The 23,687-nt window shown below is 38.0% G+C and overlaps 1 protein-coding gene across 6 annotated transcripts in view; it reads right to left on the reverse strand.

The window, feature by feature from the left end:
* Positions 1-23,687, reverse strand: part of LOC136829373 (cellular tumor antigen p53-like) — a 49,832-nt gene that overhangs the window by 2,993 nt on the left and 23,152 nt on the right. For 5 of the 6 annotated variants that reach the window (XM_067087824.1, XM_067087834.1, XM_067087855.1 and 2 more), the window contains exons 4-8: positions 21,209-21,383; positions 18,124-18,340; positions 17,500-17,638; positions 14,530-14,628; positions 7,589-7,702 (exon numbers count right to left, since the gene is read on the reverse strand). In XM_067087824.1, coding sequence (XP_066943925.1) covers positions 7,589-7,702; positions 14,530-14,628; positions 17,500-17,638; positions 18,124-18,340; positions 21,209-21,383 — 744 coding nt within the window. Of the gene's footprint in view, positions 1-1,393; positions 3,226-5,170; positions 7,703-14,529; positions 14,629-17,499; positions 17,639-18,123; positions 18,341-21,208; positions 21,384-23,687 lie in introns of those variants that run through there. The other variant, XR_010850372.1, reaches the window with a different exon arrangement.

Consider the following 23,687-nt stretch of genomic DNA (forward strand, 5'->3'; position numbering starts at 1 on the left):
AAATTCAAGTTATGATATACCTGATTACTGGCAAGTTCCATTCATATACAATAAAATTCTGGTATGCAAAACTTCCCTGATAATAATACTTTAGTTTCTTGTTGTCGCTACAGCAAATATGGAAGAGACAAATTGAGGCAAATGTGTGTATGAACTTTGGGACACACACAACCTGAGGTAATTGAAGGTTTTGTCTTCAACATGATCTCACCTTGGTCCCATAGGTTATAACCGTCTTCCTTGGATTTTTGTGCACACTAGTGAATGCACAAGTTTAAATAATTTTAATAAAACCTATCAATAATGTCAGGTGCTTCAGATATCAAAATTCATGTTACCATAGTTTTTGGATTCTTGAAAGGAGTACATTTTCCAGAGATAGCACTTCATTTCCAATTTAGAAAACATTTGATACAGTACAAACGTTACTTTTAAACTACATTGGACTGAGATATACTGTAATGGAAAACGGTGGTGTCCTTACACTAGTAAATGTAAACAATAACACCTGAACCTCAAAGATGTTGCCAGTATTCACAGAACGTAACATAAAGTGACATCTTAATTCGTGTTTACATCAACTGAAACTGGTTGTTCCTCAAAATGACTGCTCTGTAATTGAATGCAATAAGACTTAAACCTGAAAGGTTCCATTATGCCCATTGTTGAGCTGGCAGTGTGAGAAAGCCTTCCAAATTTGACCCAGTCCTGGGTCAACTGGCTTATTTATGTGTATGAAAACCTCAGACTTCCATTTTCGAGTTTCAAGAAAAGTTATGGAATGTAGGGAGGGATCCATTGGGCAACTTTGCTTGAAGAAGAGATCTGCTGCTGCCTTAGTCCTCAGAAAAAAAAAAAAAAATTTGGACGCTTATCACCCAAATAAATCATTTTGAAATTTCGTCCCTTTATCTAGATATATTAATTAATTAATTTAGGCAAAATATTCATTTATAATTCCCTAATTAAACTTATTTAATTATAAAACTAAGTTTTAATTATATACATTTAATTAAATAGACGTAACGATTTGCTTGTTCTCCCAGGACTAACGTTTTCATGGTTTTCATAATGCACAATTCACCTTCACGCAACCTTCCAATTTATGTTGGTTCAAAGATATTCTTATGTGCTTTCAATAAACACATAATTTTAGTTTTTCTCCCTTTCAGGCTGGTGAGTACTCTGCTTTGTTTGCAAGTTCCGTAATTTTTTTTCTATGGGTTTTCTTGTTCATTGATCTTGCTGGGGCTTCATTAGTTTTACATGTATAGCCTTTCTTCAGTGAAGAACTTTTGATTCTTTAAATGTCAAATTTAAATGCTTTTTACTTTGATGTAATGATAATTGTCATTGCTCAGTATGACAGCTTGGTATATTAAGACTTCACAAATTAACTTAATAATGATATTCAGCACATCAATACACTTCCAATCTAAACACCAGGCTATGTTTTCTGGTTACCTAACATACAGGTACGAAGCATAGAGTATACCAACTGACTATCTAGTATTGCAAAACCCATAAAAGTACAGTGATTGCTGATTATTCTAACAAACAAATGGTTAAATTCGCTGATCTGATGTAACCATACTGATCCTACTAGTTTATTAAGTCCTAATAAGCCTTTTGCATTTTGTAAATAATATAGTTCAGTTTTCTTTATAGAACTTTATTGCTGGTGTATTTTAATGTTTTATATGCTCATGTAATTCAATAATAAGTTATTTGACAAGAAGTTATAGCCTGAAAGACGAGCTCAATGAGGTAATTATGCTTAGTTATGGATGTTCATTTCCATTTTTCTTTCATTTATAATTAATGTGTAATTTGAGCTGCATCTTATCTGTAAGTATTAATCACAATGCAAACTGGACAAGTAAAGGCTAAGACTTGGTATTATGTTGACCATATATATTATCCAATAAAAAGTGTTGTTCCTAAAATGCAAGGCATTCTATCATATTCACCCACAGTACAAGAACAGCCCATATTACGTAAGTAGTTTATGTTGAGATTATTGTGCCAATTACGAATGCTTATACTTTTTCTTTTGTTATTATACATTCCCTTCTAGGGTCCCACATGGACCTCACATACCGTCAACTCGCCTGACTTGCTAACCTCCTCACAACATCTCTGTGCGAAACACGCGGACACAAGAAACATAACATACGCCATGCATCTTTTGTACATATATCTCCATTCATATTATTGTCATGTTAAATGTATCTTTCTTACCATACGCATTACAATGCCAGCATTTCAGTCATATGTACCATTGCTTCAGTCATGCCTTGTATATCAATGTATATGTATATATTCATCTGTCAACAAACACAAATGATTGTAAGGTGACCTCTGTTTTCGTTGTTCTAGTGTCGGATGCTGCCTTTCCACTTGCAAGGTTATTGACCTGCCTGTCTGTTATCTGAATAAATGAATAAGTTTGTAGACGCTGACTCTTACTCACACCTTTGCTACATTGGTGACCATGGAGATGGCCAACCCCAACAATGCCAGCCCCTCCAGCAAGACCAGCACCACCGCCTCCAAATGTCTACCTCCATTCAAGCCCCACAACTCAGAAGCTTGGGTCTTCAGGGTGCGAACAATCTTCCGATCAAAGAAAATCACCTCCTCAACACACAAAGCAGACATCATCCTCAAATTCCTGCCGGACAACGTCTTCAAGCAAGTCGCAGGATGGCTCGCAGAACTTCAAACCCGTAACCTACGAATTGCCGAAGGACCAGCTGAAGTCATCCTTCAGCATGCCACCTGCCCTAGGAGCCAAGAAATTCCTCAACTATGTGGGGGCACCCATAAGAGATGAGCAACCATTGCACGTCTGCAAACAGGTGCTGTGGCTCATCAAGTTACCCTCCACAGGCGGCCAACCAGAGTCATCCCTAGACCTTGTGAGAGAGGTACTCCTCACAAGATTACCCTGTCAAACAGTGGCAGCCATGACCAATGCCTCCACCATACCAATCGAAGAATTCCTGAGTTGGTCGATGCAGCGCACATAGCCCACAAGACAGTGGTGCCCACACAGCCACCAACAGAAGCAGGAGCACCACAATGGGTCCAGCAGTCAACTGACACGGAATCCAACAGCGGCCCAGAGGGACCAGCCGCCCCCATCCACAAACGAACCTTTCCCCAGCAATTTATCAAAAGGAAGACCAGGCAGAAGAAAGACGAACCACCAGAGGGGATGTGCTACTTCTACTAGAGATTTGGGAAGAAAGCCCGTAAAGGTGACATGCTTCTTCATCAGGGACGAAAGGTCAGACACAGAATTCCTCATCAACACCAGAGCATACAGGTCATCTGTGCCAGCCAGTCCGAATGAACGACTCAACCCCACTCCACCTACCAACCTCCATGCACTGCCAGCAAAGCACCACTAAAAATGTACAGGAGGCAAGATATGAACATGCCATTCGATGGGAAAGACTACAGTTGGACCTTCATCATGGCAGATATAATGATAGCACTGTTAGGAGCAGACTTCCTAACAGCACACAACCTGCTACTGGGCATAGCATCAAAACAAATGACCCTGCCAAACCAGCAAAACACAACATCCAGCAACATATAGAAACCGAAGGTTCCCCGATCCACTATGTTTCAGACGTTTAGCCCCGAGAAGCTCGCCTACACCAAACAAGTGTTCAGGGAGATGGAGAGCATGCGAATGTTCCAAAAAGCCCCCAGCCCATGGGCATCCCCCTTCACATGGTAGCAAGACCCGGTGGAACATGGCGCCAGTGCGGAGACTACCGGCGACTAAACATCAAAACAAAGCCAGATAGATACCTGTTGCCAAACATAGCAGACATAACCAACCAGATGAACGGAGAAAAGATATTCACCAAGATAGTTCTGCTGAAGGGATACTTTCAAGTTCCAGTAGCAAAGGGAAGATATAGAGAAGACTGTGATCATCACCCCCTTCAGCACCTGCACGTTCAAATACAACTGTTTCGGCCTTCGCAACACGGGCAACCTCCAAAGACTCATGGACGAACTGCTTGGCAATCTCCCATTCTGCATGGTCTATGGATGGTGATATCCTCAAATTTAGACCCAACCTCAAGCAGCATCTTAAAAACGTCAAAAATGTACTGCAAACACTCAAAGGAAACGGTGGAATTCCTGGGACGTCAAGTAAGCCCAGAGGGCATTAAACCCCTACCAGAAAAAGTAAAAGCAATCACCAACTTCCCAAAACTAACAACAATTAAAGCAGTACAAGAATTTTCAGGACTAATCAACTATTACCAAAGATTCATCCCTAACATTGCTAAAATTATGAACCTGATATATCAATGCCTATTGGTCAGAAATTCAAGATAATGCATTTCTTTTAACAAACAAGCGTTAACCTCTGCAACCACATTTAATTTTTCCCCTACCCCATATGTCCCTCACATTACTAACAGACGCAAGTGACATGGTGATGGGCGCCATACTAGAGCAGGACACAGACGATGGTCGTCATCCGCTGGCACTCTTCAGCAAGAAGCTAACAACAGTGGAACAGAAATACTCCACTTTCAACATGGAGCATCTAGCAGTCTACAAAGCTGTCCGCCACATGCTCGAGGGATGACAGTTCATCATGCAAAGAGACCATCAACCCTTCACAAGTCAGGAGATGCATGGCCAGCACGGCAACAGCAGCATCTGTCAGCAATAACTGAACACTCCTGCACCATCAAATATTTGAAGGGTTCAGAAAACACCGTGGCAGACACACTATCACGAAACTGCATCAACACTGCCCAGCTTGGGATAGCCTATCCTGAAACAGCAGAAGCACAGAGAGATGGCATGGACCTACAGCGACTGCAGCGGGACAACCCCGCCCTTACATGGAGCAACCTGTCAATCAGTAGTGGAGAGACAACCTTTGCCTGCGATACAAGTACTGGATGCCCTTGCCTCTACCTGCCAGGAGGCCTCGGAAGAAAAGCCTTCACACTTACCCACAACCTGTCCCACCCATTGGGCAGGTCAACCGCTCGAATCATGGCAGAGCAGTACACCTGGTGGGGAATGAAAAAGGACATACAAAACTGGACGAGAGAGTGCATCCCATGTCAGACGTCAAAAATCATCAGACACGTTGAGAGCAGGATAGTTGAGTTCCACACAGCACACCGGTGACTCGCCCACATTCACATCAACATAGTGGAACCCCTACCCAGCTCCGAGGGGTACAGATACCTGTTCACCATCATCGACAGAAATACCAGGTGGCCTGAAGCAATACTGATACGGCAACTAACAGCAGAAAGCTGCGAGAAAGCCCTCATCAGATGGGTCTGCAGACATGGAGTACCACAGAGCATGAGCGACGGGGCCAACTTCACGTCTGCCCTGTGGAATGCCCTCGCAGACAGATGGCCTACAATCCAGAAGCTAACGGCATCGTCAAAACGCTACACCAGTCGTTGAAAGCATCACTCACCACCAGATGTCAAGGCGGGAGCTGGAGAAAGGAGTTACCGTGGGTCTTACTAGGCCTAAGAGCGACACTGCACGCAGCATTTAACACATCCCCAGCAGAAGTCCTATACGGCCAAGCACTAACATTACCAGCAAATGTCTTTCAAGATCAAACAAGCCCAACATCTCATCCTACACCCAAGAAGAGGTAGAACTGATAATGTCACATGACCAGAAAAGTGTACGTCCCCAGCGAGCTGCAGAACACAAAATATGAGTTCATCTGGGTAGAAGCACACAAAGCAACCCCTCCCCCCCAACCCTCCCCAGCCTACTCGGGACCACACCATATCATCCAGAGATGACACAAAGCCTACCAGATGACAATGGATGGCAGGACAACTTGGGTCCCCACTGACCACCTAAAGCCAGCATACATCCTAGGAGGGTAGTCCTGTAGGGTCCCACATGGACCCTACATACCCTCATCTCACCTAACGCGCTAATCTCCTCACAACAACATCTCGCGCGTGAAACACGCGACACAAGAAACACAGCATATGTCACGCAACGCATTTTTTATACATATATCGCCATTCATATTACTGTCACGTTAAATGTATCTTTATTACCATTCACATTACAATGTCAGGATTTTGGCCTTATGTACCACAGATATGCTGGCATGTTAAGGCTTTGTGAGCACTCAAGGAACATCAGAGAGAGGGGAGACAGGTGGTTTGCGTAGATGAGACCTTTTCAGTCATGCCTTGAATATCAATTTATATGTATATATTCACCTGTCAACAAACACAAATGATTGTGTGGTGACCTCTGTTTTCATTTGCCTTGTGCCGGATGCTACACTGCCATTCGCAAGTTATTTACCTGTCCATTTGTTGTCTGAATGAGTTATTGACCTGTCTATTTGTTGTCTGAATAAATTAGTGAGTTTGTAGATGCTGATTCTTACTCATGCCTTCGCCACCCCCTCAGCATAAAAGATTAACAAAATTTGTATTTCCATAATACTCACCAGTACATTTTGTTTAATAAAGAAAGTTTAACAACAGTTTTATTTATATAGTACTTACACAGATTTGGGTGCTGTAAGTATTGTAGATATGGTTTATAGTTTGTACTGTTTACAACAGGATGTGCATGCATATGTTATGTATAAGTATGCAAGCAAACACACCATACAATGTATTGTCCAATTTAGTAAAAGGTATTTGAACCTAAACAAATTCTGCCTTACATGGGGATCTTGAAACAAGACCCCCTGTGGAGGTATTTATTTTCTAATTTTCACAAAATTATTGTTAGTACTTCTCTTTAATTACACTTTTGCATTCCCTATATAATTAAATCTAGCTCATGAACACAGTAACAAATGTGAAAGTTAAAATATGACATAGTACTGATCATCCAAAAATACTGAAAGTTACCATTCAACATTGATTCTGTTGTAATACTGTACAGTAGTATATTAATTTTTATCTTTGATTATGATAAACTCAGGTTATTTGATTAATTTCCAATGAATCATCATATATACAGTATAATGTTAAGCTAAAGAGAAGAGTTCATCAAATATCCTATGTTAAAAGTTTCCAAGTAAAGATATGAGAATGGAAAATTCAATTAGCAAAAAAGGCTTAAGAATATGTAAAAAGAACTGATGTATCCGTAAATTCAATGTGGAAGGAATAAATGATATATTCACAGTCATGTGTATTTGACCAAACTGTAACTGTGTTAGATTATCCTAGCCTAAACTTAAAGGGTGTGGATGATTACAAAAATATAGTTGTACAGAAATCATTGTTGTAGATTGTATTATGTCCACTTCATAGTGTACCAAAAAGTTTAAATGGTAGGCTCCCATAAACTCTCAGACATAGTTTTGGAAGGTTTAGGCTACTGCAATTTTTATATAATGGCAAGTTGTGCTCAGCAAGATGGGTTTTCAATTCTAACTGGGTTATTATGTGGGAAGTGGGAAAATGGATTAGTGTTGAAACAAATTCATGCAAACCAAAAACCAGTACTCAAATCAGAACTTTCCTTCAGTTCCTAAGAAAGGCCAACTTGAACACAGATAACTTTTATACTTCATAAACCTTACCTAATTATCATCTTCTGGGTAGAGTAAGAGACTAGGCTGATTACGCCGCAAAATTTGTTCAGCAATAAGTCCATTCACATAACTTTTAACCTGAAGCTCAAACTCAACTGGTACCTGAAAAAGTCAAACAACTGGTGTCTTTCAATACAATAAAGAAAAATTTAAGCATAATGAACCTGTAAATGAGGTACCCTTCTTTGATGAGTTATTAAGATAAATACTGATAATGTATTCTCTTATGGACAACCTTCATCTGAAAACAATATGGAAATCCATTTTTTCAAATTAATATAAACCAGCTACCAATAATTCAACAATGCAACTAGTTCCTCCATCCTCTGGCATGCACTTATAATCTCCTGTTGCTACATTTGAGCTTATACCATCTTTATCTGTAACAAGGATTAAACAAAAATTCCAACCTGCATTTACAACTTCAAAGGAACAGATGGCTGGGAAGCTTCTGCCACATAATTGCTTCGTCAGCTTCCACGTACAGAAAGCTGACAGACCAAACCAGAAAATAGTGTATGCTCTTCAGTATATACACCAATACTCCAAAATGTTCACTGCGCTTATCCAAAGATAGCTATAATTTGCCAAGCTGTTCTACATTCTCTCGGATGATAAAAGTTCACCTTTGTTCACAGGGAGGAAGCTAACTCTTTCTCTACATCATCATCAAGTAAACTATTCGGTATACTTTTAGTCATACTCTGTAGAGTTTAGCCCATAAATTACAGATGGCCCACTGACTTACGACATGTCACAGGACCATGTAATGATGAATAATTAAGTTACTATTGTTCTTAAAATAATTAAGTTACTATTGTTCTTAAAAGACTTTCTAATGGCAGTTTAACTCCTCTACTATTTTATACTCTGTACAACATTTTTTTTCCTCTTTTATGACAAATTGTAAACCTGGACTCCACATGAAGAACCAAAAAGTGAACACACATGCAAAAAAAGGGTTTATAGAGGCAAACAAAACAATGCTGCAATGTTACGATTATTACAGTAATAGCTCAAAGCTTCTTTTTCCTTAATCACACTACATCCTTCATGCAATAATTTTATTGTGCAAGGGCACAAAATCATTCAGTGTAATACTCATAACTAAGAGATGCACCTCTCTAACTTTTCCAATACACCATCTGTTCTCCATTAAAACACTCTCAGGTGATTATATAACTGGGACATTTATTTCACAAATCATAGTACTGGGCAGCTGCATTGCTCAATTCACCCAATGAATATATCTTCCAAATTTCAAGATCTATTCATCAATTCTTTAGTTATTCTACTGACAAACATAACCTCTTTCAAAACTCAGCAGTGAAGAAAGTCAAACAAAAATAACTGACTGCACCTGCATTTTGCACAGAGAAAACTGCATTTTACAGACAAAGATATACAATGTAGAGTACTGAACAACAAGTCAAAAAGCAAGAGCTCTCCTTATTTAGCATTTCTTCAACAAGCAAGGCAACACCTCTGCCTAACAGAGATGCATGATAAAGAGATTTGACCACGACCACTGATCTTGTGTTCCCCTTGCAATCTATGAAATATTTATGACCACTGATCTTGTGTTCCCCTTGCAATCTCTGAAATATTTTCAACTGGCTGTAGATGTACCACTTGTCATAGTTCTGCTTATACAGTAGGTGTTCCCGCAATCTTTCACTTTACAATTAAATCTTGTCAACTTATTTTATTTGGGATGAATCTTACCTACTGTTAAAGATAGCTTAAATCTCCACACCGATAGGCGAGTCAGCATTCAAACAAAAGATCGAGCAGCTGCCCGGATGGTGGTCTAGTAAACCCATTCTCCACCAGGTGTGTTTCAAATGTTTTGGCTCTTGTCAGAATTCTCCTTGCTGCAACTGTGTATAAGTGCTTGTTTGTATTTCATGGCTGTTTGCTGCTATCATGGTACTGTACATTTATTTTTCCTAGGATGCCTCCACTGGAATCAAGGCTAAGAACACCAGGTTCTGTAGGAATGATTACTGTGTTAGAAGAATGTTACTCTTTTGGGAGATACACAGTTTGCACTGGCTGCAGTGGTATAAAGTGTGATCTTCAGAATAAATGTGAGCAAGCAGGGATTTTCAAAGGACTTTCTGCTGAAGTTTGTTAGTATGGGAAGAGATGGGAAGCAGATAGATTCCCAAGCAATTAGTTAGGGCAGGTTATCAACCTGTCATTTCTCCCTCTTCTCCAGGTCCTTTGTCTGTAGTTATCCATACTCAGTCTAGGCTTTTCCTTTGCTAATGCTTTAGTTAGTACTGGGACTTCCTCTTCAGCTCCACCTTCCGCTCCCCTTTCAGTTCAGGAAAAGAGTATTGAGAATTTAGAACAGGATATACAAGGCTTGTCTGAACTGGTTCAAGAACCAGTCCGGGTCCCCCTTAGTGTGCGATCATTTTCACGTTCTGTTATAAGAAGTAAGGTGTCAGTGCCCTCGCCCTTCTGAAACCTGAGCCTAGGACTGCCCTGCGACAGTTGGAAGAGTCTGCTGCCAGGGAACCAGGTTGGTTCTCGGGGCAATGTGGTTCTGCGCCCTCTGTCACCTGCCTCTCTGTTTCTCACACTCTGAGTCTTGTATAATGTGTTAGCCAAAAGATCGTTTTGGTAAACGTTATTCTTCGCTATGTATGTGACTTCTGCCGCCATTGGCACCTAGTATGAGGCTGTTGCCACCAATTGGACTAATTACATAGGTATACAGTAGACAGTTTTATTAACAATAATGCATCTGTAGTGAGTTTTACGTATTCTGATGTTTTGTCAACTCAGTCAATTGTTTAACCAATCTCTTCATCTTTTGCTCATTCTAAATCCTTGTCTGCTAGCCTATTCCTCTTTCTCTGTTGAAATGGACTTGTTCATTCTTTACATGCTTTTCCTTCAGCTATTATTATTCTAGCTACATAGCTTTCTAAGACTATGTTGTATGGAAATGCTCTCAAGTCTGTTGACTTACTTTCGGACACTTTTCTCATACTAGTGCATCCTCAATCACTCATCACTCAAGTTCCTCCGGGGTGTATCTACAGAGGAGGTATTGCTCTTCAATGTGCTTTGTTTTGGCTCGTGCACAGCGCCTCTATAAGTATTCACAGGGAATTTGTTGCCCATAGGTGGATGGTGTCGACTTTTAGACGCCAGAAATCTTTCTACTGAGTCAACTGGTTCAAGCTGGCCAACTCTGTCGACAATATTCCAAAGGCCAAGGATCTGTTGCTTCACCTGGCTCAGTCTCTGTGCATTATGATTTTCAGTTGACTTCCCTAGCTCCTCCTCATTCTTATTTAGTGATGAGATGATACTTGAAATTTGCAGGCTTGTCAGTCAGAAGACAAACAGGCACTTACTTCTTGAAGAATTTTAGCCCTGATGGACGCCTCCTAAGCATTAAGGGCTTTCTTTGTTAGGAAACATAGCCTCATTGGGGGATTTGTCAGAATAATCAGGCTCGATTACATTACAGTCTCTGCATAAGATATTATACAGCTAACATTCATTTGTAAGTAATCCAGGACCATCATTGTTGCCAGGTTCTGTTTTGAAACCAAGAGCTGACCATTTCATTCTTAAACCTATATCCAAGTTTTTTCCTCTGTCATTTTCCTTTTTGACAAGTGTTTACATACACCACAGAATGGTCAACACTACACCTCGTAAAGTTTACAAGATGTCAGGGTGGCGGAAAGACCATTGATGTTGCCTAGCAGATTTATCCCTGGTCAGAAACTAAGTCATAGTGAAAAGATTGCTTCTTTAAGTGAAATAAATAACATAATGGTTTGATAATTCATTCTGCAGAAGGACAGTGTTTTTGGCGGTTGAGGACGCAGAAAGAAAAAAACTACCTACAGAGTGGCCATTACATCTGCAAGCTGACAATTCTTGTGGGATTACAGGAGCACTCAACTGTAGACTTATTAGCATGCAGATGAACAGGAACAACAGTCTTTACTACTCCTTTGAGGTCCTCAAGCTTGAGCAGTGGATGTGATTCTTTAAGTTTGGCCTGATTCAGACTCATAGGCCTTTCCCCTCTATCTATTCTAAGGAAGTAGTGAGTAGCCTCAGAGCAAATTACTTTCATACTTTCTAGCTCTTTTGATAGATCTCTCTCTTATTCTTCCATTAATGGGAAATCGATTGAAAATACAGAATTCCATGCACTTCTACTAACTTCTGCATCTCACACTCATCCGCTTGGAGATAAGGGGATTTTCAAAGGTATCACGGGTGCTATCCTTAACCAAGTGGAACAAAACCATGGCCTTGTGTCAAAGGCAGTGGTTTGTTTATTGCTCAGGGTGCCATTCTAGAGGAATTTTCAGCATCCGGAACCTTGCAGACATCAAAGTTTCTCAGCTTTCTTAGATACAGTAAGACTTTTTTGCTGTCTACTATCAAGGTTATCATTCCATACTTTCCTCGGTATTGCTCATGTGCTTTAGATCTGGCTGATGATCAGCACCTTAAGGTGTTGAGATCAGTTGATATTGAAGCCCTACAACTCAGTATCAATTTCTCTCTGGAATTTAGATGCAGGTCAAAATTTTAACAGCAGATTCTTTTGAGCTTCTGGAATGAGTTCCATTGAATTATTTACAATGAAAAATTCTTTTATTTAGCAGTATTGGGGTTAAACTGAGTAAATTTCTTGCAAGCACTCTTCTTATGGCTGTTGTAAAGGGAATGCTATTTTATCTTCTTGCCTAAGAGCTAACAATGATGCCAAGGGAAAGATTTTATCTTTTTGCCTAAGAGCTGAAAATGATGTTAAGGCTAAATATTTCAGAGAACTGTAAGAATTCCACTTCCCTCTCCTGCTGGGGCAATTAAAACTTACTTAACAGGTTAAGCCTGTAAGAGGCAGTTATCTTTTTGTTTTGTGATTTTTGAAACCTAGAACATCTTTGCCAAAGGTTAAGCCTGGAGGAGGGAAAGCTAACCTTTTCTTTTGTGTTTGTAGAAAACCTAGATGTCTCTGTCAAACGGTTAAGCCTAAAAGAGACAAAGTTAACCTTTTGTTTTGTGGTTTTAAAAAGCCAAGAATGTCTTTCTCAAAGGTTAAGCCTGGAGAAGGCAAAGTTAACCTTTTGTAGTTTCAGAAAACCTAAAATGTCTTTTTCAAATGTTAAGCCTGGAAGAGGTAAAGGTAACCTTTTGTTTTTTGGTTTCAGAAACCTAGAATGTCTTTGTCAAAGAACACAAGGTTCTCTGTGATGTATCTGATTAGGCTAGTGCATGAGAACTAGCTCCATACCTTTTACCTATATTGAAGGTAAATATTCATAATGTGATAATGGTTGCTACTTCATTTAATTTTATGACAATTTGTCGCTTGAGGATGGGATTCATGCGACGCAGTAGAAATGCAATGTGGTTTTTCTGCTAACTACCTTAAGTATGCAGAATCGTGTTTGAAAATAGTAAAGCCCTTAGTCCACTACTAGTAGTGGGTAAAGTCTTTTCCTGAACTGAAGAAAGTGCAATCTTTTTAGGATCTTTATTTTAATTCCCGGGTTTAAATATTTTGGGTAGCATGAAGGTACATATATTGTATAGGAGCATACCTTTATATCATAAAGCTATTTATTTTTAGCAACTGTCATTTTATAGGGCTTTTGGACCCAGCACAGGTGTCCCCTCATGCTGCTTCTGTTTCATTCTGTGAATTGAAGTGTTTTTTTCTGCAAGGCTGCTTTTTGCTGCACATGTATGAGAGGCTGGCTCCCTGAATGGAATCCAACTTCTGGCAGCAGCAAGATCCAGAAAGGATTCCAGCTGGTAAGAATGTTTTGGGTTTCGTGCAGGAAACCTTTAGCTCGATTGGCCGAGTGGATTTGGTCTAGCTGCACTACCACCATCATCTCAGTGTGGGAATCAGCTGTCTTTAACAGTTAGTAAGATTAATCCAAATAATAAAAATTTTCATAATAAAATTTATTATCTGGATACCTACCTACTGTTAAACCCCACCCAGCCTCCCCACAACTTAGTGGGCTATCAAGAAGAATTCTGACAAGAGCCAAAACATTCGAAACACCTGGTGTAGAACAGATGTACTAGAGCCATCTAGGCAGCCAACCGATCTTTTGTTTGAATGCCGACTCGCCTATCAGCACGGAGATATAAACTATCTTTAACAGTAGGTATGTGTCCAAATAGTAAATTTTACTATGAAAATTTATATAATTTTTAAAAGAATTATCAATATCAAATACCACAAATATATAGCAAGCTATCAAGTACAAACTTTAAAAAAATGCCTAAATATATAACAGGTGGGATGGTTTCTGAAACTGTAAGCTGTCAAGTCCCAGTCAATTTCTCACACAAGTTAACAAACTCAAGGTCAAGCATACTGAATACATCTGCTTAGTTTTATAAAATTATGGTCACTTGTTCTTGATAATTCCTGTTAACATGCACACACAAGAAAAAATACAACCTGATAGCTGCTATGATGGCAGAGGTTAAACCAAATGCAAAAACTAAGCAATTAGTCAAGAGGTGAAGTTAAAAAAAGGAATACAGCATTCTGTAAATAAAGTGCAGAAGATAATCATGCAAAGCTTTATAAATTTTTTTTTATCATACAACTCTATTCCCTGAAAAGAAGGTGGCTACAGATGCTGTCCTTCAGGTTTTCATCATTGTATTGTGGGACGGGGGTTACAATCCCCGTCCCAACCCACAGATGTTCATAATGCACAAATGCCACCAGCATCTGACAATTTTTGGTGGTCATACAACCAAGCACTCACTAAATCCAGTGATGCTTAACCAATGATTCCAAGACCAGCCTCACACTCAAATGTTATTACGATGTTACACAAATGACCAAACAAATAAAAAAATTGTATCAATGCAAGAAATTAATACAAAAACTACTTAAAAATACTTACAGCAATGTTCACATATCTTGTTTCAGTTCCAGGTTCACTTTTCACCTTAGGTTTCTTCCTCTTCTGACCAACATGGATTTGTGATGATAGCTTCCTTATCTGTAAGGAGAATGAGCTGATGTAATTTCTTTGAGAAAACACTGATAAGGGCATAAACATTACTTTCCTTATATTGAGAAATATAACTGATATATATACCAGATTATGTAAATTTTAAAATACATATTTGTGCTTGTTTAGTATGGTTTCAAGTTACTCTGTTAAACTTATATGAACAATGCAGCTAATATCCAATTCTCTATGTAAAGCATAAGCAACTGACAGACAATCCACACAGACTTGAAAATTAGAAATTTAATAAAATTCCTTCAAACAATTACAGGCAGTCCCCGGTTATCGGCACCGATAAATACCTAACAGAGGCGCCTACCTCTGGTTATCGGCACCGATCAATTTTTGCTTATCGTCACCCCGTCGGAACGGAAACCCCACGATAACCTGGGACTGCCTGTGCCGAAAAATATGAGTGTCATATAACAGTTGGGTGCAAGAGATTATGGCAGCACCAACAGCTCAGTTTCCAACACAAACCATATTTTTTGTGTTATGCTATCTGTGATGTCAGATTCTGATCTGGCGTAGGATTTGCTGCAACATTTTCTAATGAAACATCTCAGTTTTCACTGCTCAGCTTGTTCTTATATACAGGTTCCTGAAAAAAGGATGAAAAAGAACATGTCCTTTTGGCTGAAACCATTAATTCGTCCTTTTGGCTGAAACCAATAATTCTCAAACCCCATGGCAATGGAACAAATGGCAAGCTCTCTCACTACATCTGTGGCTTTAAAAATAACTAAGAATGTTCTTAATCCGTTTTATGTACAGGTACCTGGCAGTGTGATGATAGCTTCATTCTGCTTAAGAGTTGTTGCAGGTGTACTTATGTTTAAACTTTCACTGCTGAGACCAGCAGTTACAGCAGGCCACATTTTACTAGAGAGGTGGGGTTGTGGGATCCTTCAGTTTCTACTCCATCACAGTTCATCTTTTACTTGTGGCAGGCTCCTCAGACAGACTTCTGGAGTTATTGACTTCTACGTCTCATGTTTGTGGCTCTTACATTGCACAAACGTCTTGCCTTTCACATCACAGATAGCCAGGTACATACATATTACAAACCTATGAAGTAATAGAAACTTGGTTTCTGACTCATGCAGTCCTGAAGTTCTGGTGCAGGATCCTTCATGAATGAACAAATACTCTGGAACATTCACCATCTTCTCCCTCCCAACTAGTGATTTTGGCATATATACAACAAATGAGGTTGAGATAAAACTTTTATATGACAAAAAAAAAAAAAAAATTAAAACAAACCCATTCATCATACATTTTCAAACAATCTTTTTGGAGTTTTAGTTTTGTATTTTTATGTTTATGATACAGTAATTCATATTTCATTAAAAGATATGTATGTACAGTATAAAGACAGAGAGCTGAGGTATGTTTACATTAAAGACTAATACAGTAACACACGCACACTCTTACACTATTTTGTTTACATTTTATGCTATACTATTCTCATTTATATTTTTTACCGCACATTTTCTCATTTTTTTTTTAGTTTTATAAACCAAATTATAATTGCAATCAAGTCCGTATGTTACGTACATATGCACACACTCAATTCCACGCCATTGATGAACTTGGCACAGCCTGTTGGGTTTTGTCTTGCCCACATATGAAATAGGCATTTCAAATACTTTTATGGTGGTTAGTGATGAAATATTCTCTTGTTTACTGTTATGTGTGCTAATCATACTTAGAATAAACTAAACTTGTGATAAAAACAGTACAGTAAATCAAGCAAAGCAAAAAAAAAAAAAAAAAAAAAATTGTAAAATGTACTTATATATGCACGCGCTCATTCAGAGGCGTTGTGAACTTCTTGAATTTTACTTTCGTATTTCTATGTTAATGATACAGAAATTCATATTTCATTATAGAATTTATAGAATATACAGTACTGAGAGAGAGAGAGAGAGAGAGAACTGGGGTAGTTTACACTGGTAAACAAAAGAATCGGCAGAAACCAGTACTGTATCCAGTACTGTTAGTTTACTTTTTATACCCATTTTACATTTATGTTCAGAAATAATGATAATTCCATTAATGCATTTGTAACTAAAAAAATGACTTTCCTAATTCCTTCAGTAGTAGGCTGAATCAGCTGATTCTGAGAATCACTTTTTTGCCACAGGCAGGATGACTGTTTTTTTTATACATGTGACGATAATATATCAATACTAATACTACTATATAAATGGATTCTGTAAGTAAAATAAGTTTTATTGCCATTACCTTTATCTTAAATACAGCTGTAATAGCCCATTTGGCTTTTGCGAATGGATACTCTGAGTGAAACACCTGGGCTAGCCTAGGTCTATAGTTCACACACACCCTACACATTTTTATCTCGTGTATGGTGATACAATATGGTAACAGCTGATAAGGAAGTTGCTGTATAAAAATACATTAATGGTCACAAAACCATGGTACGTTGTGGGTAGAGTGTAGGCTAGGCTACCATATATGTATGGATTGTACTGTATATCCTACTGTAGGTTAGGCTAATTTCAAGTTATATTTTATTCAAGAAACAATGGGGTTTTTGTAATGTAACCCCACTGTAACTGTGGAAATACCTGTATATCCTAATGTAGGTTACGCTAATTTCAAGTTATATTTTATTCAAGAAACAATGGGGTTTTTGTAATGTAACCCCACTGTAACTGTGGAAATACCTGTATTACCCAATTGACCAGTAAGTGCAGCTTCCAGTAACCCAAAAACTAATGTCAGGTCTGGTTTAGGTTGTAGCTGTCATAGTAGCTCCTGTCTGCACTGACATGTTGGCTTTCCTTTTGTGAGGTATCATACTTCGTGCAACACGGAAAGTACAGAAATGCTAACCTTTGTCACCTGTCTCTCATCCAGTTTTGTCTTGTTTGCATTTGCACCAACACCTTTTGCATCATTGGTCATATCTCTTGAAGGACATTTACAGCACTTCACATCTAAGATTTGTCTGCCAATTTCCATCCCAGTCACACTGAAAGATTGATAAGTTTATGATTAAACTTCTCGCAACTAATCTTAATTCTTTCTTGTCCCTTAACTGACATTTTCTCCCAAAGTTTAATTTTTATTTTGGTATGCAAAAATCAAGTCCAAAAGTGCACATTTTACCACATACTGTAATTGAATATGCACATTATTTACCAAGAGACAATCAGTTTTTTCACTGGAAAATTATGACCCAAGATTTTAGATCTCTAGAAAATATTATGACCCAAGATTTTAGATCTCTAGAAAATATTAACTTGTCAAAGCATAGCTGTACTTAACCCACTGAATGCTTAACAGCCCTTTTAACAAGAAACAAACAATTAAGCTGTAAGTCACAATTTAAATTTAAGTATTAATCTCATGACCATGAATAAAATATAAAATACAGTAGACTTACAAAAAATACTGTAATACTGTATTTGCATATAAATAACAAGTTAACCAAAAGGGCAAAGACTGTGAACTCACTTGCAGCGCAGTGTAAGCACTAAACAAAATGGTCGTCTGTTGGGTCCTCCCACACAAGATGTAAGACACGTGAGCTTCAGAAGTAAGATTGAAGAACGCTCTCCAGGTGGTGGAGGCTGCACAGGAACTATTACAATTGGTCTTTCTTGCACAACTTCATATGAACAGCCTTCACCATCAACCTGAACTATGTGATCTACAAGTTGAGGATCACAATCTGAAAATGGAAATATGTTTGATTCATCTTTAATCAGACATTTAAGAATTCAGTAAATTTTCAAATTCATATTGGTTTCATATAATGAAACATTATGTTACTAATAAGTAATTCACTTAACAAGTTGTTACAAGAATGGCTTTTGATATCAATTTTTGTACCTTTATGAATAACAAAAACTGACAAGTTTACAGGTTTTCTACAATACAAACCTACCCTAATAGTACAACTACAGAACCAACATAGCTTTTTTTTTCTTTAACAAAACCACACAAAAGTAATTTGGGAGAAAATTTCAGAGACTGAAATAATAGAAAGTCTGTAATCAAAGGATTACACTCCTGTGCCACAGTAAATACAAAAATAGTATCCTTGTTGGACTACATCACTGCCTGAGAGGAGGAAAGTCACTGCTGTTCAGCTCATGAAATCAGCAACCAAAATTTTATGTAGAGTGAAGGTCATTCTGATACACGGTTAAAAGTTAAAGTGACGACTGCAAATTTTTTAAGATTATGTTTTTTGGATATAAGGCCACCGCCTTACTAAACTCCATTATTTTACTAGGGGATTCAAAGGGTTAGAAAAGACATTTCTTTGATTATAGAGGATTAGGTAGTGTACTTACACCAATGTGTCAAAATTCTTGGTTTCCAGTTTACCCAGAGCACTTGGTTAAAATTCTTGACTTACAAGCTTTGCAACAGTTTATTCCCAACATGCGATATAATTCAATATATACGAACTTGAACGAAAAATTTAATGACTGAACATACAGTACTGCAATAACATTATTAAACTTTAACAGATGGGAATCACCACTGAGTATCTATAACAGGTTTTGAGTGATGGACAGGATGACTCATTTGAGAATTAATATTACGCGCCATTCGGTTTTGATGAATTTAGAGGGAAAGATGTTCATAGCACTTCAATGGTCCATAAATGACTTATGGCAACTATAATAGCTGAGCGTGGGAGAGACACTGATCAGTATGCCTTGAGATTTCAGAGGGGAATGTGCTGCCTCCCTGCACCTTCAGGACATCTTTTTATTTACTTGCTCATAAATATACTCAGGGATTGCTGTTGGTTTTAGTTCTTATCTTTTATGATAGTATGTCAGCTACAACTGTAATTTTGCAAAGAAAAGTGCAAAGAAGTATTAGAAAAACCATGTAAAATTTACAAAAAGTTACTGCTTTTCCCCATCTCAGTAAATTTCGTAAATGTTTTACAACAAATATACTCAGAATTTGTTACTGGTTTTAGTTCTTATGTGTTATGATCTTGAGTGAGCTATAATTATAATTTTACAAAATAAAATAAAATAAATTATTAGAAAAAACAAGCATAACTTGGTAAAATTAACATATTTTTACAAGTGTCTTGTAAAAGAGCCCCCAAACAGGGTTGTAAATTGTCACTTTCAACTTCCCCTGGAAGGTAGGGAAAAATGTTTAGAATTTTTTTTCTTACACCATGTGCATTTGCATATCTCCCTCTTTCCATTGATGTGTTTTTTTCTTGAAGTGGCCATCCTTAAAGTCTGCCTGGTCTGGGGGTGTGCCTGATATATATTTAGCCTGTCCCTTAAGAATTAAAGATTCTGACAAAATTTAACTTTTCTCTTACTGCATCAATTTCCTATTTAGACTTTGAAAGAGTGATGTTGTACAAGACGGTTTTTAGGACAATGCTAGCACTGGGGCAGACAACTGTAAAATTTTAGAGTGGTTTTTCTTGAGTTCTTGACTTCTGCAAAACCAGCAACACTGTCTTCAAATACAAAGGACTATTTTTTCAAACAATATGGCAACACCACAAGATCTGGAACCTTCTGTATATATTGTGTAGTGGTCTTTCGTGTCTATTTGTTCAAAAATACAGGAAATACTAAATTTTCTTAAAAATATAATTGTATGGATAAGTAAAAACTCAGACTTACACATATTCCAAGGAGATGGGAGTTCTAGCACAAGAGCAATCATGACATTTATTTTTATTTATTCAATAAACCTATAAACTTGGAATGAAGACAACGAATGTTATTTACTTACATCTTTGATCAAAATGCATGTTAGTTGGAGTCACCTTGAATTTTTATTACACTTTCCATAAATGCAAGGTAATAGTGTAAATTCAGCATTTTCAACCTATACAGATTCATTTGGGACAATTTTAAAGAATTCAGAACAAATTAGTAGTAAGGTTAATCTACCATTTTCCTCTCCCATTTTTAATTGTACAGTATCATAATTTCATTTTCATTTGATTGCATATGTCAGCTTCTGTTATATCTGCAGAGAACTGAAACTATACTGAAAATGAAGTCCCTGTGTCAACTCTAGACTCATATGAATCATAAAAGAGGCTTTATTCTAACAAAAAAATGAGAGTTGAAGCAAGGCAAAATTAAAGAGGTTGGTCAACTATGTGGAATGAAGCCAACAGGAAGCCTTCAACTCTGTTGAGTTGTGATGACATGGAACATGTCACAGGCACTGTCTGACAGAGGAACAGACAGAAATGGAAAACTACGACTTCACTGACAAAGGCATTAAAAGGTACAGTATATTTTATGTTTGTAGAAAAGTCTCTACAATGCCAGTGATTGCAAAAAGTCTCTACAATGCCAGTGATAGCCACTGCAAGAAAATTAATGCTAGGTTACTACCTTGCAGAACTACATTTTATACAGTACATTATTTCTTAATTTGATATTGTTAAGCCCATTTGTACCTGAAAGTCTGATTAAAATACTTTCAAATTTAACTTTAAATATTCACAAATATACTATTTACCACAGCAAGACCAGCACTTTTGTCATCATGAAATATACAAAAGAATAAGACAATAAACACTTACTGTTGAAATTTTTGCAGTTGTAGCACCTAGAAACAGGATCCATTCGATACTGACTCTGGTGGAATACAGGAGTGATTGTAATACTTGCATCAATCCACTTTGAAAGAGTGATGTTCAGGGGAACTGCTACACTGGGGCAGACATAGAGCTTCTTGAGTTCTTGACTGTAACACCACTGTCAAGGATTAAAAAAAAAATGCTGTAATAATCAGACCTTTTCGATAAAAGAATATACATTTGTATACAATTTTATTCATAACTGTAAATGCGTGGCAATGGTATTCATAATTTTAAAGGTCCTCTAACCCTCTTGTCAAAGAATACAAATACTGTATCTACCTCTTAACAAATTACAGTGACTATAAATATACCTGTATATATATATAGGGAACACAAGGCTAGGAAGACTCATATTATAACTATATTTGTCGTATAATGAAAAAACCTCGCAGCCACTATTTTCTCAAAGATCTTCATCCTCTAGCCACCCATTCCACAGGGTCTAACTCTGCCCGTAAGAAACCGAAGTGTATTTTTCACTTCTAAAGAGGATATTTACCACTATTATCAATGCCCATTCCACTCTAAAAGCAATACCTCTGGCCCAACAACCATGAAATATGCAAAGTAGGTTATAGAGACTTCTTGCCAATCAATGTATAAAGTATAAATTCCTTTATGAAAGAATATATGCCTTTCTGAAAATTCATGAGATTTACTTGGAGGACAAAGTTTCTAGTGTAATTGCAGTCGCATGGCTTCCTCACCTCCAGAGTTTTCTAGCCCTCTCACAAGTTATCATTATTCAAAGCTCTTACATCAAATTTTCCAAGTATGGGGTTGGACATCAGTTCTCTCGTGTCTCGTCTGTTCTGTGCATTTTCTATCTGAATTCCCAACTTGTCAAGGTCTACATCTACTGTATGTTCTTTGTCATGATTTTCTGGTCATTCCTACAAGTCTTTGTCATTCTACTTGCATATATATTGTTTTCCTGAGTAATGTAACTATCTATTGCTTTTCTGATTACAATAACTATTCCTCTGAGTCATTGTTCAGTTTGCAGTGTAGCCATTGCTTCATGGAATGCAGCTCTTCAAAACACCTTGGTCCTCTACAAGAAAGGCTTTAAATGACCTCAGTATTAATATCGGAATTTCTCTCCAGTGTGAAATCACTCCTCTGTCCATTTTAGCAATCCCTTTTCTTGGATTGAATAGCAGTTGTAATAAAAGATTAAAGCTCTCTCTCTCCTTCAGTGAAGAGAAGCCCTCCATTATAATGACAGGACTGCAATCTGCACCAGAACAACTATTTTTTCAGGGCCCTGTTTACTGGCAATTGTTTTACAATATCTCTTTAACAGAATTACTAATCTCCATTTACAGAAGAGCACAAGCTCATGAATACCAAGTGAGGGAACCCATACATCATCCTGGGCCTGACAGCCTTCAAGTTCCAAACAGAATTCAGAAAGGAATACGATAGTGGGAACTCGCCCGAGATGTCAAGAGAAATTTATCATGAATGCACTGTAACTTCAATTCATTCTCTTCAGAGCAGAATCTAGGAACAACTAAGATTGTACCCTCCTCCATTCCCATTGAATCTTGTAGACTTCTGAGGTGACAGCACCATTCTTCTTCTTTTTAGGACCCAATTAACTGGAAGGTGTTTAAATGGCATCTTTGGGGGAGACTAAAGGTCCTCACATTTCATCCATTCAGTTTATTTAAGAAAAGGTTAGGTTGGGTGATGGCTCCCGAAAATCTTTAGGCAATTCATGTACCCAGAGGGGCGTCAAAAAGAATAGAATGCAGACCACTTATGCTTGAAATAGATATCCAACCATATGACTCCCTTATATGACCAGTCCCATCCCATCCACTGACCTGAAGTCAACAAATTCGTCCATAATTCTAATGACCTTCCTACCCCCACACTCGAAATGAAGGTTCCACTACCTTTGACATCACAGGTGAAAGTGACCTCTCCTTCGTGTTAATAGTGTACTAGTGATAGTTAGATGATCTGGAAACAAAGGTTGGAAGAGAGATCTTTGAAGGAGAATGCAGTCCCCTGACCACTGAAGGAGAAAAGGATCGAGTTGGTATATGACAGTAGTCCTGTCTGTTGAGATGGACCTGGAATGACTTTAGGCATGAATGACTTTGGAAAACAACTTTTAAAAGGTCATGACTATATCTGCATCATGTAACCCTGCCACATGCGTCCATGCAGGTAATGGAACTAAGGGTGATGAATCAAAGTCGCAGGTTCTTTACACTCCCATACATTAAAGAAGGCAGACAGGCACTAACGTGAAAGCGGGAGGAAGTCCCATGCTTGTCAAACTTCAGCGGCCACTTAACAACAACAGGCTTATGCGTCGCACGTGGCAGGAAATAATAACGGTGGTCATGTACAGTATAATTACAATGTTGCCATGATGCATAATCAAGTTACTGATCTTACAATA

Source organism: Macrobrachium rosenbergii, chromosome 4 (genome assembly GCF_040412425.1).
Source record: "Macrobrachium rosenbergii isolate ZJJX-2024 chromosome 4, ASM4041242v1, whole genome shotgun sequence".
Classification (NCBI taxonomy): domain Eukaryota; kingdom Metazoa; phylum Arthropoda; class Malacostraca; order Decapoda; family Palaemonidae; genus Macrobrachium; species Macrobrachium rosenbergii.